This window comes from Bufo bufo, chromosome 7 (genome assembly GCF_905171765.1).
Source record: "Bufo bufo chromosome 7, aBufBuf1.1, whole genome shotgun sequence".
Classification (NCBI taxonomy): domain Eukaryota; kingdom Metazoa; phylum Chordata; class Amphibia; order Anura; family Bufonidae; genus Bufo; species Bufo bufo.
Window position 1 is genome coordinate 109,201,008 of NC_053395.1, and position 15,107 is coordinate 109,216,114.

Genomic DNA, 15,107 nt, shown 5'->3' on the forward strand with positions numbered 1-15,107 from the left:
ACAAGAAGAGTGGAGAGAGCGCACAGAGTGGGGCCCTTAAAAGATCTGTCTAATATGTCTCCAGCTCACTCAAACCAAAGACCACGCCAAGTTATCTGTAAATACTTGGACTATTCGGATAAAGAGGACATTTTGTGGGCCTATAGAATGAGAAGGGAGCCGCTGATCCTGAGGGGACACAAAACGCTCCTTTTTGCCGATTACTCTGCTGAAGTCACAAGGAAAAGGAGAGCCTTTAGCGGTGTATGTTCGGGTCTGCATAAAATGGGGGTCAAGTTTCAACTCATTTACCCCGCAGTTTTGAAAGTGAATCAAGGCGACGGTGCCAATTTGTACAAATCTGCCAATTTGTGGATCCAAAAGAAGCAGAAACCTATTTACGACTCCTAGAAGATGGGGGAGCAGTGATGAAAAAAGCTGACACCAGACGGAGGGCCTCTGAAGCGCCGCGTGGGCGGCAAGATTGGAACCGTATTACCACAGGCTCCCAGTCAAGTGTTCGTAATTCTCCCAAAGAGAAAAGACTTCCAGCCAGACATCATCTTGCCAACTACTGAAGATCAAAAGGACTGTCCTGTGTGGGGTACGAAAATGATGATGCGGGGTGTGATATAAGTTGAAGGAATGGCGGTGAGGTTATTTCTGCAAGTACCAGAAAAAGGAAGGTCACTTGACGTTATGTTATTGTCCGATGTTTTTTCTATGTTCTACAGTTTTGTTTTTTCAGTTTATTATACTGTAAGCTCTTGGTTTTACACTCTGCAACTATGGGATCAACATATGGGTGGCCTGACTGTGGAGGGGGGAGCCCTGCTGGGAGGTGACCCCTTCCTGAGAGGTGATCCTTGTGAGGGACATCTGGACACGTATACAACTACTGGACATGGCTCTACCTGCAGCGGTGTAACATGAGAATTGTTTCATGGAATGTTAAGGGGTTGCACTCCCCAAACAAGCGTATGAAAATTCTGCGTCACCTAAAGCGATTAAAGACTGATATTGCGCTGCTGCAGGAGACCCATCTACTGAAGGATGAGTTCCCTAGAATGGAAAAACTATGGCTGGGTGAGGTACAGGGTTCTGTGGGTAGAAAAGCGGGTGTCTTAATCCTCATAGCACGTCACCTCTCACGTGACCCACTCTGTAGACACAGACAAGGAAGGAAGGATGGTGCATATTCATATATCTGACACTTTTGGCGATTATAGCTTGTACAATATTTACGCTCCTAATCACAACCAGCGTGGTTTTCTTGAGGTTGTGAGTCACAAGATACTTAATGATTCTCATCCAAAGAAGTTAATTGGGGGATATTTCAACTTAGTCATGAACACACGGGAGGATAAGAAAAGTGATAAAACCCAAAAGAATCAGGTAACATTGTCAGATTTCACCACTAATACCTCTCTTCAAGACTGTTGGAGGCTTTTCCACCCACAGGATAGAGAATTCACGCATTACTCACATGTTCATGACAGTTGGTCTAGAATTGATTACGTTTTCATATCCCCTGGGGTTCTCCCGAGAGTCTCTGATGTTGTCATTTCAGACATGGTAATATCGGATCACTCCCCTCTTCTCCTAGATCTTACTGATCAGTATCCCAGGGGGAATAAATATCTGGAGATTCCCTGACTTCCTGCTACGGGATGAAAATTTCCATAAATTACTACAGGTATGGTTGATGGAGCTTGTGGACGATAACAAAGGCCATATTCAGTCGCCAATGCTATTTTGGGAGACTGGAAAGGCAGTACTCCGAGGGAGTCTGCTGGCGTACGCATCCTCCATTAGGAAACTAGCAAGAGAACGCTCTCAAAAAGCCAGCGAGTCTCTTAGGTCCTCTTATGTGGACTTTCTCTCCGCTCAGACCCCAGAGGCAAAAAGTAAATGGGTGTTGGCGCAGAGAGAGTTTGATATTTGGGCTGACAAGCAAGAAAGTTTCAAGAAAACTAAATTTGACATTGAAATGCACAAATTTGGGCACTAATCAAGATAATTACTAGCATCTTTAGCAAAAGGCAGGCGCCTAAGGACCCAAATACACTGCATTAAGGGAAGGGATGGGGCTAGGGAGCGCAGACCACAGCAGATAACTAATCTTCTAGGAGATTACTTTGATCGCTTCTACCAGAGGAGAGAGGGAGATTTGGGAAAGGGTAGGGCATTTTTGGAGGCCTTATCCCTCCCCAAAATTTCGGAACAACAACTCACAAATTTGAATGCCCCAATTACGGCGGTGGAAATCCAGTCCACTATAAGTTTTCCCCTCTGGCAAAGTTCCTGGTCCTGATGGATACTCTGCTGATTTTTACAAGGCCCTAAATACTCAAATATCTCCTGTGCTCGCTACACTATTCTTCTATAGTAGAAGGACAAACTATCTCTGAACATATGAACACAGCTTTGATTACCTTAATTCACAAAAAAGGGAAGGATCCAGAGGACCCTTTCTCTTAGGCCTAGTTCACACAAACGTTTTTTTATTTTTTTTTCGAGTGTACGGGCCGTTTTTTTGTGTTCCGTATACGGAACCATTCATTTCAATGGGTCCGCATTAAAAACTGAATGTGTTCCGTAAGCATTGTTTCCGTATTTCCGTTCCGTACAAATAGAGCTTGTCCGGGTCGTCGCTCCATTAAAGTCAATGGGTCTGCAAAAAAAACGGAATGCATATGGCAATGCATCCGTATGTCTTCCGTATCCGTTCCGTTTTTTAAGGGACCATCTATTGAAAATGTTATGTCCAGCCCAATTTTTTCTATGTAATTACTGTATACTGTATATGGCATACGGAAAAAAGGGAACCGAAACGGAAACACAACGGAAACAAAAAACGGAACGGATCCGTGAAAAACGGGCCGCAAAAAACTATACAAGCCATACGTTCGTGTGAACTAGGCCTTACAGACCAATCTCTCTGATCAACCATGATATAAAATTATCTAAATTTTTTGCCAATAGGCTGGTAGTTATCCTCCCTTCTTTAATCTCACCTCAACAAGTTGGCTTTATAAAGGGGAGGTCTGAGGTCATTAATATTAGAAAGGTCTTTTTGGCACTTTCTTTGGCTGGATCCCCGAAATATTCTGGGAAAAATGTGGCTATTGTCACGCTAGATACAGAAAAAGTGTTTGATAGAATAGGTTGGCATTGGCTTGATCAGGTCCATGACGTTATGGGCTTTCAAGGTCTCTTTCGCTCAGTCTTATCGGGAATGTATACAAACCCCAAGCCCAGGGTCTCTGTGGCAGGATTCTTGTCTAACAGCTTTACTTTACAGAGAGGAACTAGGCAGGGATGCCCCTTGTCTCCACTTCTTTTTTGATCTAGCGATTGAGCCACTGGCTAGATGTTTAGACTCATCCGCAATATATGAAGGCTTGTCATTGGGCCCTCACAATATGCGCCTGGCCTTATTTGCGGACGATATTGTCTTATTCATGGCGGATCCTATTGCTGATTTAGCCAGAATAATGCAGACGCTCTCTGCTTTTGGCTCAATCTCAGGATTACAAATAAACTATTCCAAAAGTGAAATTCTCTTTTTGCAAAGTGCTGGTTCAGGAGGAAGAGAGAATATGATGGAGAATATACCAGTTGCAAAGTCATTTATTAAATATCTAGGCATCAAGATAGGTAAAACCTTGGAATCCATTTACAGGCTAAACTATGTCCCTTTAATAAGATCATTAATGAGTTACGACAATGACAACCTTCCTTAATGGGCTGAAATCATCTCCTCAAAATGATGTCAATGTCTAAACTATTATATCCCCTACAAACTATACCTGTTCTCTTGAAGCATACTGACATGAATAGGATAAACAAAGCTTTCACAACCTTTCTTTGGCACGGCAAGCGCCCAAGAATTAGTTTGCGTAAGCTAATGGCCCCTAAGGAATTGTGTGGTATAGCTTTCCTAGATGTAAGAGGTTAGAACCTGGCTTGTATGGCAAGACACATTGCTGATTGGATTAACGGCACTGGCTTTTATTCTGCCTTGCCTTTCGAAGCTGGTTTCTGTGCTCCCTGGTCCTTGGTAGCCCTATTACACAAGAGATTGATTAGCATTCCCGCTGGATTAAAAACTCTGTCCTCATCAAGGATACTATTGCTACATGGAGAATTCTGAGGAAAAAGTTTTGGTTATCATATAGGATATCTAAGCACCTTCCATTGTGGAATAACCCGGAGTTTCCACAAGGATAGGCCTCATGCACACGACCATTGTTGTGTTCGTGTCCGTTGTTCCGTTTTCCGTGATTTTCTGCGGACCCATTGACTTTCAATGGGCCCGTTGAAAACTCTGATAATGCACCGTTTGTCATCCGCGTCCGTGATCAGTGTTTCCAGTCCGTCAAAAAAAAAAAAATGACCTGTAATATTTTTTTCACGGACAACGGTTCGCGGACCCATTCAAGTCAATGGGTCCGTGAAAAAACACGGAGGCACACAAGATTGTCATCCGCGTCAGTTTTTTTCCTATCATTTGCAAGGCAAACTTGACTTAGATTTTTTTTTCCACTTTCCTTCATGTCTGGTGATCCTCCAAAAATCAAGGAAGACACACGGAAACAAAAACTGAAATGGATCACGGAACAACGGAACCCCGTTTTGCAGACCGTGAAAAAATACTGTCGTGTGCATGAGGCCATATACAATTAGTATTTTTAAAGAATGGGCATTAAAGGGAATCGTAAAGGTGAAGCACTTGCTACATCCCGTGGAGCCCAGATGGCTTAGGGAGTCTGAAGTGATAGATAAATTCTCTTACCCCTTTTCAGACTATACAATATTCCAAGTAAAGGCAGCCATACACTAAAATCTACTTATGGTTCACAAAGAAATAAAACAATATTTTGGACAGAATATTGGAGCTGGGGGGAGGGAGAACTTCAGTCTCTCACTTATACTACAGATTGCGAAGAACTATTAAATGATAGAGAAGGAAATTTTCAAAAATGGGAAGAGCAGTTGGGTTTAGTAAACATTACACAATTGATGCATAAGGGATGGATGAGATATGGAGAGATACTCAGTTGAGAATTATCCATAGGGCCATCTTTGGTTTCAATATACCTTCTCACCCGCTCAAACCTGACCGTATAACACTGTCCAAAATGTCATAGGTCATACAGACCTTTTTCATGAACTTTGGACTTGTTCCAGTAGTAGACAACTCTGGTCTGAGGTGGGTGATATGGTGGAGGACTCATGGGGGAGAAAATTGAGTTTGACCCCAATGTTGTTCCTTTTTTCACTGTAAAGGGGAAGAAAACAATGGGGGTAAGCCTTCCTGATCTTTTTCACTCAATTTGCATGGTTGTTAAACGTTGTATCCTACAGCAATGGCTGCAACCTGAAATCCCCACATTTTGCACTATCATTACACAACTAAAACAGTTATTTCATCTAGAACGTTTGTCAACTTTTCAGTCAAAAGAACGATCCACTCATAAATTGTTAAAAAAAATGGAAACATTTTATTCTCAAGCACATGTCAGACAACGAGATTCAATTCATAATGAAACCATTTTCCTTAACAGAATGGTATTTACTAGAACAACTGAAAGGAAGATTGGGCAGACTACAGATTAGAGACACAAACCTAGTGAGATAGGTGGGTTGGTGAACAAGACCCTCTTTGGTCTTTGCAGTATAATTTCTCATACAAAGTACAAACAGAATTTGGTCAGGCAGACTGTCATATGTAAGATTCTAATTCACGCAAGATGCATGATATTTTTCGCACCTGTTGATCCTTCGATATTGCGAGTGATCTATAGATATTGTATTTTATTTTTCACATTGTGATATTCTTGGAGACTTGTTCTAATTCTCTTTTGTTTCTCTATTTTTTTGTGTATTTGGGTCTGCGTACCTATATTATATTTGCTATAACTTAATGCCTTTATTTGTCTAATAATGATTATATTGGGTGTTACGCCCTATTTGTATGTTATGAAAATAAAAAAAAATTCTAACAAAAAAAAACAATAGTGATGAGACTGACACCTTAGTTCTTCAAAAGGAGTGTCCAGAACAAAAAAAATCTAAATACAATGGCATAAATCTGATATCACATCGTTAAGGTAACATTTAGGTCTTCACAATCCAGGTTCTATTTCTTATAATCATTGCTATTGTCTGATTGAATATTCAATATGCATGACATTCTTATTAATGCATTTCAACACTAGGCAGCAAGTTTCTCTGGTTCCATGACATTGGTCTAAATTGTTATCTATATTGGTCAAATTTGGTAATGGTCATACAAGTGTGGTCTGTGGCTTACCTGTGCCGCTTGTGGGTAATTAAAACAAAGTAGATACACCATGAGAAGCGAGAGTGGGGCGTCATTGGTTGCTATGACGCCGTGCGCTTCATGCCGCCACTGCACTACAGTAATACACTATACGAGTGTATTACTGTACAGCAGCGGCGGCATGAAGCACACAGCGTCATAGCAACCAATGACGCCGTGCGCTCCTGCTCTGAAAAGGAATCCAGCCCGGCATACCACGGACCGCTCTCGGCCGCGGAACACGGCCGTGTGCATTCGGCCTTATTAGAACGCTCTTTCCACAACTTCTCACACCACTTTCCTGTAGGCGGCCAGTGCGCCCCCCCATCCCCCGGTATTAAAAACATTGGTGATGCAGTGCGCCCTCCCCCTTCCCCAGTATTAAAATCATTGGTGGAGCAGTGTGCCGCCTTCCCCCAGTATAAAAAAGTGGCAGCTTCTGATCGGAGCCCCAGCAGTGTAATCCTGAGGCTCATATAGGTTACCATGGCAGCCAGGATGCTACTGAAGCCCTGGCTGCCATAGTCAGCTCCCTGCTGCTGTGTGCACTATGCACAGGGCAGTAGGGAGAGTGTAAGATCCTATTCACCATAATAGAGCTCTATTAGGGTGAATAGACAAGGGATTAAGAGTCCAGGATCTAGCCCCTAAGGGGGGAAATAGTTATTAAATAAAAAGGTTAAAAAAAAAAAAAACACACACCTAAATATTAAAGGGTGTTAAATATTAAATATATGTAAAATTGGGAATCTGTCACCTGCTTTTACCATTTTAAGCTGGCACCATCGCTAAGTTCACTAAAGTACCTTATTTCCAGCAGTCTTCTTTTTACTTTATTTCGTTTTGTCCTTTTGATATAAAAGTGCTTTTTGTGTTATGCTAATGAGGCTCCAAGGTGCCCAGAGGGGCGTTTTTTTCCCTCTCCGGTGCCCAGTGACGCCCCCATACAGTGCCCAAGAACGCCTCCTGATCCTCAAATAACCTCCCACAGCCCGGCAAACGGTTCCGCCCCCTCCCCACGTCATCGTCTACCTTATAGAAATGCCCCGTCCTTCTTCCTGTCGGCGGCCAGAAAACTCGCGCAGGCGCAGTACCTCCTGCGACTGCGCGATCATCAAGCTCCTGAGGGCAACAGCCTCAAAAGTCTCACTGGGCATGCGCCGAGCCCAGTGATGTAACCTGAGCGATGTTGCCCTAAGGAGGTTGATGATTGCGCAGGCGGTACTGCGCCTGCGCGAGCTTTCTGGCCGCCGACAAGAAGGACGGGGTATTTCTATAAGGTAGACTATGACGTGGGGAGGGGGCGGAACCGTTTGCCGGGCTGTGGGAGGTTATTTGAGGATCAGGAGGCGTTCTTGGGCACTGCAGGGGGGCGTCACTGGGCACCGGAGAGGGGGAAAAAAACGCCCCTCTGGGCACCTTGGAGACTCATTAGCATAACATAAAAAGCACTTTTATATCAAAAGGACAAAACGAAATAAAGTAAAAAGAAGACTGCTGGAAATAAGGTACTTTAGTGAACATAGCGATGGTGCCAGCTTAAAATGGTAAAAGCAGGTGACAGATTCCCTTTAATTATAAATCACCCCCTTTCCCAATTTTACATATAAAATATATAACCAATAAATAAACATATTACATATCGGAACGTCTGAAATGTCCAAACTATTAAAATATTTAAAAAATCTGTAAAAGAAAAACCGTGGCATTTTCTTTCCCCCAAAAAAATTGGATAGAACTGCTCGATTATGGGCCGAACGTTCCATAAAATGCGGAATGCACGCAGCTTTTTTTTTGAGGTTTTTTATTTTTTTTGCGTGGAATCGAATGGTATCGAGTATCGCAATACTTTTTTATGGTAACGAAACCGAATCCCCGGGAAGGGGTTAAAAGCTCATACACTATGTATTCGGGTAGACCATTTAATGCTTTACAATCCACAGGGTAGTGCTCTATAAAAGTTTCATGCTTGAAGTTAGGAAAAATGTGTAGGATTAGAAATGTGCTGTTAAGGCTACTTTCACACTATGGTTGTGAGAACCAGCAGGCTTATCCATCAGCGAACAGCCTGCCAGATTTCTCTGGATCTGGCATTTCTCTGTGTTCACATCCGGTCCCAATAAACTATAATGGGGACTAGCGGTGACCCGGGCGAATCTCAGCAAGTTTGCAGCCAGATCTCCGCTGGTCCCCATTACAGTTTAATAGGAACAGACAAGAAACGCAGTGTCTTATGGTAAGGCTAGATCCAGAGAGACCCGGCAGACTGTTCCCAGCCAGAAAATAGCAATATGAACTGGGCTTTGGTACTAACTAGTACCTCGGTACCAAAGCCAAGTTCACATTGGTTTTTAAAATATTTTTTTAACCCCTTAAGCCCTATTTCACCTTAAAGAGGACCTTTCACCTATTATGACACTTTGAACTAACTATACAGACATAGAGAGCGGCGCCCGGGGATCTCACTGCACTTACTATTATCCCTGGGCGCCGCTCCGTTCTCCCGCTATGCCCTCCGGTATCTCCAGTCACAAAGTTATGGTAGGCGGAGTCTGCCCTTGTTCTGCTGTAGCGCTGGCCAATCGCATTGCAGAGCTCACAGCCTGGGAGAAAATAACCTCCCAGGCTGTGAGCTCTGCGCTGCGATTGGCCAGCGCTAGAGCAGAACAAGGGCAGACTCCGCCTACCATAACTTAGGGACTGAAATCTCTGCCTACTATAACTTAGTGAGCGGAGATACCGGAGGGCATAGCGGGAGAACGGAGCGGCGCCCAGGGATAATAGTAAGTGCAGTGAGATCCCCGGGCGCCGCTCTCCATGTCTGTATAGTTAGTTCACAGTGTCATAATAGGTGAAAGGTCCTCTTTAAGGACTTGGTCATTTTTGCAAATCTGACCAGTGTCACTTTAAGTGCTGATAACTTTAAAACGCTTTGACTTATCCAGGCCATTCTGAGAATGTTTTTTCGTCACATATTGTATTTCATGACACTGGTAAAATGAAGTCAAAATATTTTTTTTTTTTTTATAAAAAAAATACCAAATTTACCAAAAATTTGATAAAAAATTGCAAATTTCCAAGTTTCAATTTCTCTACTTCTATAATACATAGTAATACCTCCAAAAACATTTATTACTTTACATTCTCCATATGTCTACTTCATGTTTGGATCATTTTGGGAATGATATTTTATTTTTTGGGGATGTTACAAGGCTTAGAAGTTTAGAAGCAAATCTTGAAATTTTTCAGAAATTTTCAAAAACCCAATTTTTAGGGACCAGTTCAGGTCTGAAGTCACTTTGCGAGGCTTACATAATGGAAACCACCCAAAAATGACCCCATTCTATAAACTACCCCCCCCCCCAAGGTATTCAAAACTGATTTTACAAACTTTGTTAACCCTTTAGTTGTTCCACAAGAATTAATGGAAAATAGAGATACAATTTCCAAATTTCACTTTTTTGGCAGATTTTCCATTTACATTTTTTTCCAGTTACAAAGCAAGGGTTAACAGCCAAACCAAACTCAATATTTATGGCCCTGATTCTGTAGTTTACAGAAACACCCCATATGTGGTGGTAAACCGCTGTACGGGCACATGGCAGGCGCAGAAGGATGCCATACGGTTTTTGGAAGGAAGGTTTTGCTGGACTGTTTTTTTTTTTTACACCATGTCCCATTTGAAGCCCCCCGATGCAACCCTAGAGTAGAAACTCCAAAAAAGTGACCCCATTTTAGAAACTACGGGATAGAGTGGCAGTATTGTTGGTACTAGTTTAGGGTACATATGATTTTTGGTTGCTCTATTACACTTTTTGTGAGGCAAGGTAACAAGAAATAGCTGTTTTGGCACAGTTTTTATTTTTTGTTATTTACAACATTTATCCGACAGGTTAGATCATGTGATATTTTTATGGACCAGGTTGTCACGGATGCGGCGATACCTAATATGTATACTTTTTTTCTATTTATGTAAGTTTTACACAATGATTTCATTTTTGAAGCAAAAAAAAACAAACATGTTTTTAGTGTTTCCATAGTCTGAGAGCCATAATTTTTTCAGTTTTTGGGCGATTACCTTGGGTAGGGTCTCATTTTTTAGCGAGATGAGATGGCGGTTTGACTGGCACTATTTTGGGATGTATATGACTTTTTGATCGCTTGCTATTACACTTTTTGTGATGTAAGGTGACAAAAAATGGTTTATTTAGCAGTTTTTATTAAAAAACATTTACGGTGTTCATCTCAGGGGTTAGGTCATGTGATATTTTTATAGAGCCGGTCGATAGGGACGCGGTGATACCTAATATTTATATATATATATATATATATATATATATATATATATATATATTTATTTTTTTTATTTTTATTTTTCTTTCTATTTTTTTACCTATTTTTTTTTACTTTATTTGGGGAAAATGACGTTTTTGTTTATTTTTACTTGAAACTAAATTTTTTGGGGGGAAACTATTTTTTCAACTTTTTTTTTCACTTTATTTTTTGTCCCACTTTGGGACTTCAACTTTTGGGGGTCTAATCCCTTTTACAATGCATTCCAATACTTCTGTATTGGAATGCATTGGCTGTATGAGTAATACAGTGTGTATTACTCATACAGCTTCCGGCCTGTGAGATCCAGGGGGCTGGATCTCACAGGCTCGTCACCGGAAGGCAGCGCAGATGCCTAAGGAAGGCATCACGCTGCCTTCCATGCCATCGGGTCCCCCCTACAGCCGCATGGGGACCCGATGGCACCGCCGCCCGCCGGATAAGGTAAAACCGCAAACCGCAGGTCTGAATTCACCTGCGGTTTGCGGCGATCGCTGATGCGGGGGGGGGGGGGATCACATGACCCCCCCCCCGAGTTGTGACAGGATGCCCGCTGAATGTAATTTTAAACTTAGGACGTACCGGTACGCCCTGGGTCCTTAAGGACTCGGCAAACATGGCGTACCGGTACGTCCTAAGTCCTTAAGGAGTTAATACCCAGATATGAATATAGTAGTAATTCACCGAAGTCTTGCACGCCTTTGGGCGAGACAAAGTTTGTCTCCATAGAGCCAATACATTTTAATGATGTACAGAAACAGCATTAAAATCAAAGTATTTGAACGGGTTAACGTCTGAGCTATGATCCGAAGGTCGATTTGTTGAAGCGTAATTGGTTAGTTTATAAGCCTGAAAAAAGACATCAGTCCACACAGTTCAGCCTGTTATCCTGCAAGTTGATCCACAGGACATTTTTTGGGATAAAAGTGCTGATAAACACTAACATTTTAAGGGTACTTTCACACTAGCGGCAAGGGACTCCGGCAGGCTGTTCCGGGGGGGGAACAGCCTGTCGGATCTGTGCTGCCGCTAGTGCACGTGTGCCCCCGGACTACCGCTCCGGCCCCATTTACTATAATGGGGGTGGGGCGGAGTTCGAGCGGCAGCACACGTCGAGAGACCGCTCGAATAAAAGTACGACATGTCGTACTTTTATTCCAGCCGCCTCTCTGCATGCGTTGCCGTGCTGCAACCGGAACTTCGCTCTGCCCCCATTATAGTCAATGGGGCCGGAGCAGTAGTCTGGGGGCACGCATGCACTAGTGGCAGCACGGATCCAACAGGCTGTCCACCCGCAGAACAGCCTGCCGGAGTCCCTTGCCGCTAGTGTGAAACTAGCCTAACATTTAAACACTCTTTGGGACAGATTTATCATTAGCTCAAGTCAAAATAATGGAGTAAAAAAGTTGCAAATTTTTGCGCAATCGCTAAAACTGCGCAAAAATTTGCGACTTTTATTGGCTGTGCGCTATGCTCGCCAGTTTTCTGAAAGTGGGTGTGTTTTCTTATGAAAACAAATCTCTAGACAGATTTACGATTGGGACAATTTTAAAAAGTTGCAAAAAATTGCGCAATTTCACTCCAGTGAGGACCATTCTTATCTTATGCGACTTTTTAATAGACCATGTAACTTTTTCGTAAAGATGTGCGACTTTTGTAAAGCCGCTTACTGAAGGATAAACTGCTACGGTCAAACCACATTTATCACAGTATTAAAGGACCATTAATATATATGACTTGGCCAAAAGTGGACATATGTAAAAGTGGAGTAAGATGTAAGTGTAATAATCAATCTGGCCCTTTGTGTCTTGACTCCTATTCGTACATATGGTCACATAACATTGTTACTTCTACTTCGCTGGCATATTTTTATGGACTCTTATGCAATACGTGCATTTGTGCATGAGTGTACAACAGGAGATGCAGTGACTTGAGTCAAGTGACCATATACTCTACAGGGCACGGTTTGCTAGTGGCTGCACTATTTACACAGTTGTGGGTTTTATACAGATGTGACTAGTGCATAATTAATAAACCTAGTAGATTGTGCATTATATTTAATATCAGCACACTTGACAAAAAGGTGAATGATCCTTTTACCTTCTTAAAGTGTAACTGCCATTCTATTTTTATTTGTGTAATGTATAGGGGCAGTGATGCTGACCATTTTTGTAATATACTTTAATTACTGAAATTGTACATTACTATTAGAAAAATAGCTGTAAAGTGGCCCATTTTGAGCCTTAGCAACGCTCTTCTGTCTTCTGTTTACATAACTGTGGAGACTTGCTCAACACTAAGGGCTCATGCACACGATAGTATGGCTTTTTCAGTGTTTTGCGGTCTGTTTTTTACGGATCCGTTGTTCCATTTTTGGTTTCCGTTTCTTTTCCGTTCCGTTTTTCCGTATACAGTAATTACATAGAAAAAATTGGGCTGGGCATAACATTTTCAATAGATGGTTCAGCAAAAACGGAACGGATACGGAAGACATACAGATGCATTTCCGTATGTGTTCAGTTTTTTTGCGAACCCATTGACTTGAATGGAGCCAAGCACCATGATTTGCGGAAAAGAATAGGACATGCAATAGCACTCTAACCAGCACCCCGCCCTGCCTCCATGCTGGATGTTGAATGAGGCATTGGTGTACATTTTGGCCAAAGCGTAATAAGCCACTCACCACGTCGTGGTGAGTAGCTTATTACACTTTGGCCAAAATGTACACCAATGCCTCATTCAACATCCAGCATGGAGGCAGGGCGGAGTGCTGGTTGCAGAGTGCTATTGCATTTGTGTTTTTCTTTGTATATGTATTTCGCCATAGCGATGTGCACCTGCATATAGGGTTGTGCTGACTGAATCCCCCACATTTTTTCTTTGAAGAATAGGACATGTTCTATCTTTTCACGGTACGGAAATACTGAAACGGAATGCACACGGAGACACTTCAGTATTTTTTGCTGAACCATTGAAATGAATGGTTCAGTATATGTTCCGCATACTGAACTCAAAAAACGTCCAGTATACTGAACGCAAAATACTGTCGTGTGCATGAGCCCTAACTGTTATGTAAACAGAAGACAGAAGAGCGTTGCTAAGGCTCAAAATGGGCCACTTTACAGCTATTTTTCTAATAGAAATGTACAATTTCAGTAATTAAAGTATATTACAAAAATGGTCAGTATCACTGCCCCTATACATTAAACAAATAAAAATAAAACGGCAGTTACAGTCTTGTGGGGGAAAAATGTTGGATATTAAATACCATATTTAACGAATTTGTGGGGGGGGGGGGGAAATGACAACAAAGTATGCATTTCGTATTATACATGTAAATGAAACATATGGCTGCTGCATTAAAAAGAAATATGAAAAAATGCCTGGAGAAAAAGGGTGGGTAAATGAAAAGACCAGATGATAGAGGAAGCTAGGCAGTATTCACCTATACCTCATTCCTTAAACAGAACGAGGAAAAGAATTGCATGAGCAGCAAGAATAGATTGAATATATTGTGCAGATCAAAGCAAAGAGGAATAAAGTTACTATATATAATATACTGAAAGTTTCCACATAAATGCATCTGAATTTCTACTTACCCACGTAGAAAGAGCGTGTCCAACATACATGAGAAATTTTGCAGAGGTAAAATAGCTGACACAGGATCCTACAAGAGAAGAATCTCCCATTAAAGATCAGTAGGTCAGTACAGCAATTCCTAACTACAAATAACCGAGCAGGTCCCATGAATGAGGTGCACCCACCACAACATCCTGCAGACTTTGTATCCTTTGCTTTTGTCATGATGATCTCATATAGCGATATGATCGATCAGGTTTGACGTTACTAAATGTTGACTATAATGGACACAACAACCGACTTCCCTTTCTCTTTCTTTCCAAACTTAGCTATCACTGTAGCTGAAGTTGGAAAGCAATGGCCTTATATAAAAGCCTGAAAAGATAAGAAGGGGATGCAGACAGCTGCAAGCCCCCGATCCCCTTCCACAGCCCTAGAATCCGATCTCCCTGTGGTGTTTACGGCTCTCTTCTCCCTCTTTTATAGAATCGGCCCAGCACTGCTTGCACACGGCGAAGAGTCGCAGCCAACCAGCTGGCAGCAATCTGCTCTGCCCCGCCCCTAGACTGCACGACGACCGGGAGAGTGTGCAAAGCTCGGAAGTCGTCATGTGACTCCAGGGTCCACGGGCTGTCCTGCCTTCTTCCTTGTGTAGACAGACAGCTGTTCGCCCAAGTCTGGCTGTACTCAGTATGGGATGTCACCTAGTAGTGTCCTACTCAGATACTCTGCTGTCATCTGTATGAAATATGGTTCAGTGGTACCTTCTAAACGCCATACTGGAGAACAGTCTCTACACATTGTACATCTGTGGTCTGGTGCTGTGGGCAAAAAGCGGTTGTCAAACCCCCGCTGATCTGATATTGATGACCTATCCAATGGATGGGAC

At 42.3% G+C, this 15,107-nt stretch overlaps 1 protein-coding gene across 3 annotated transcripts in view; it reads right to left on the reverse strand.

Moving 5' to 3' along the window:
* SLC40A1 (solute carrier family 40 member 1) overlaps window positions 1-14,733 on the reverse strand; it is a 267,848-nt gene extending 253,115 nt beyond the window's left edge. Inside the window, exons 1-2 of one of the 3 annotated variants that reach the window (XM_040439740.1) lie at window positions 14,404-14,733; window positions 14,239-14,306 (exon numbers count right to left, since the gene is read on the reverse strand). In XM_040439740.1, the coding sequence (XP_040295674.1) occupies window positions 14,239-14,306; window positions 14,404-14,443 (108 nt within the window). In that variant the 5' untranslated portion in view covers window positions 14,444-14,733. The remainder of the gene's footprint in view (window positions 1-14,238; window positions 14,307-14,403) is intronic. The other 2 variants (XM_040439738.1, XM_040439739.1) reach the window with 2 other exon arrangements.
* Between the last annotated feature and the right edge of the window lie 374 nt (window positions 14,734-15,107).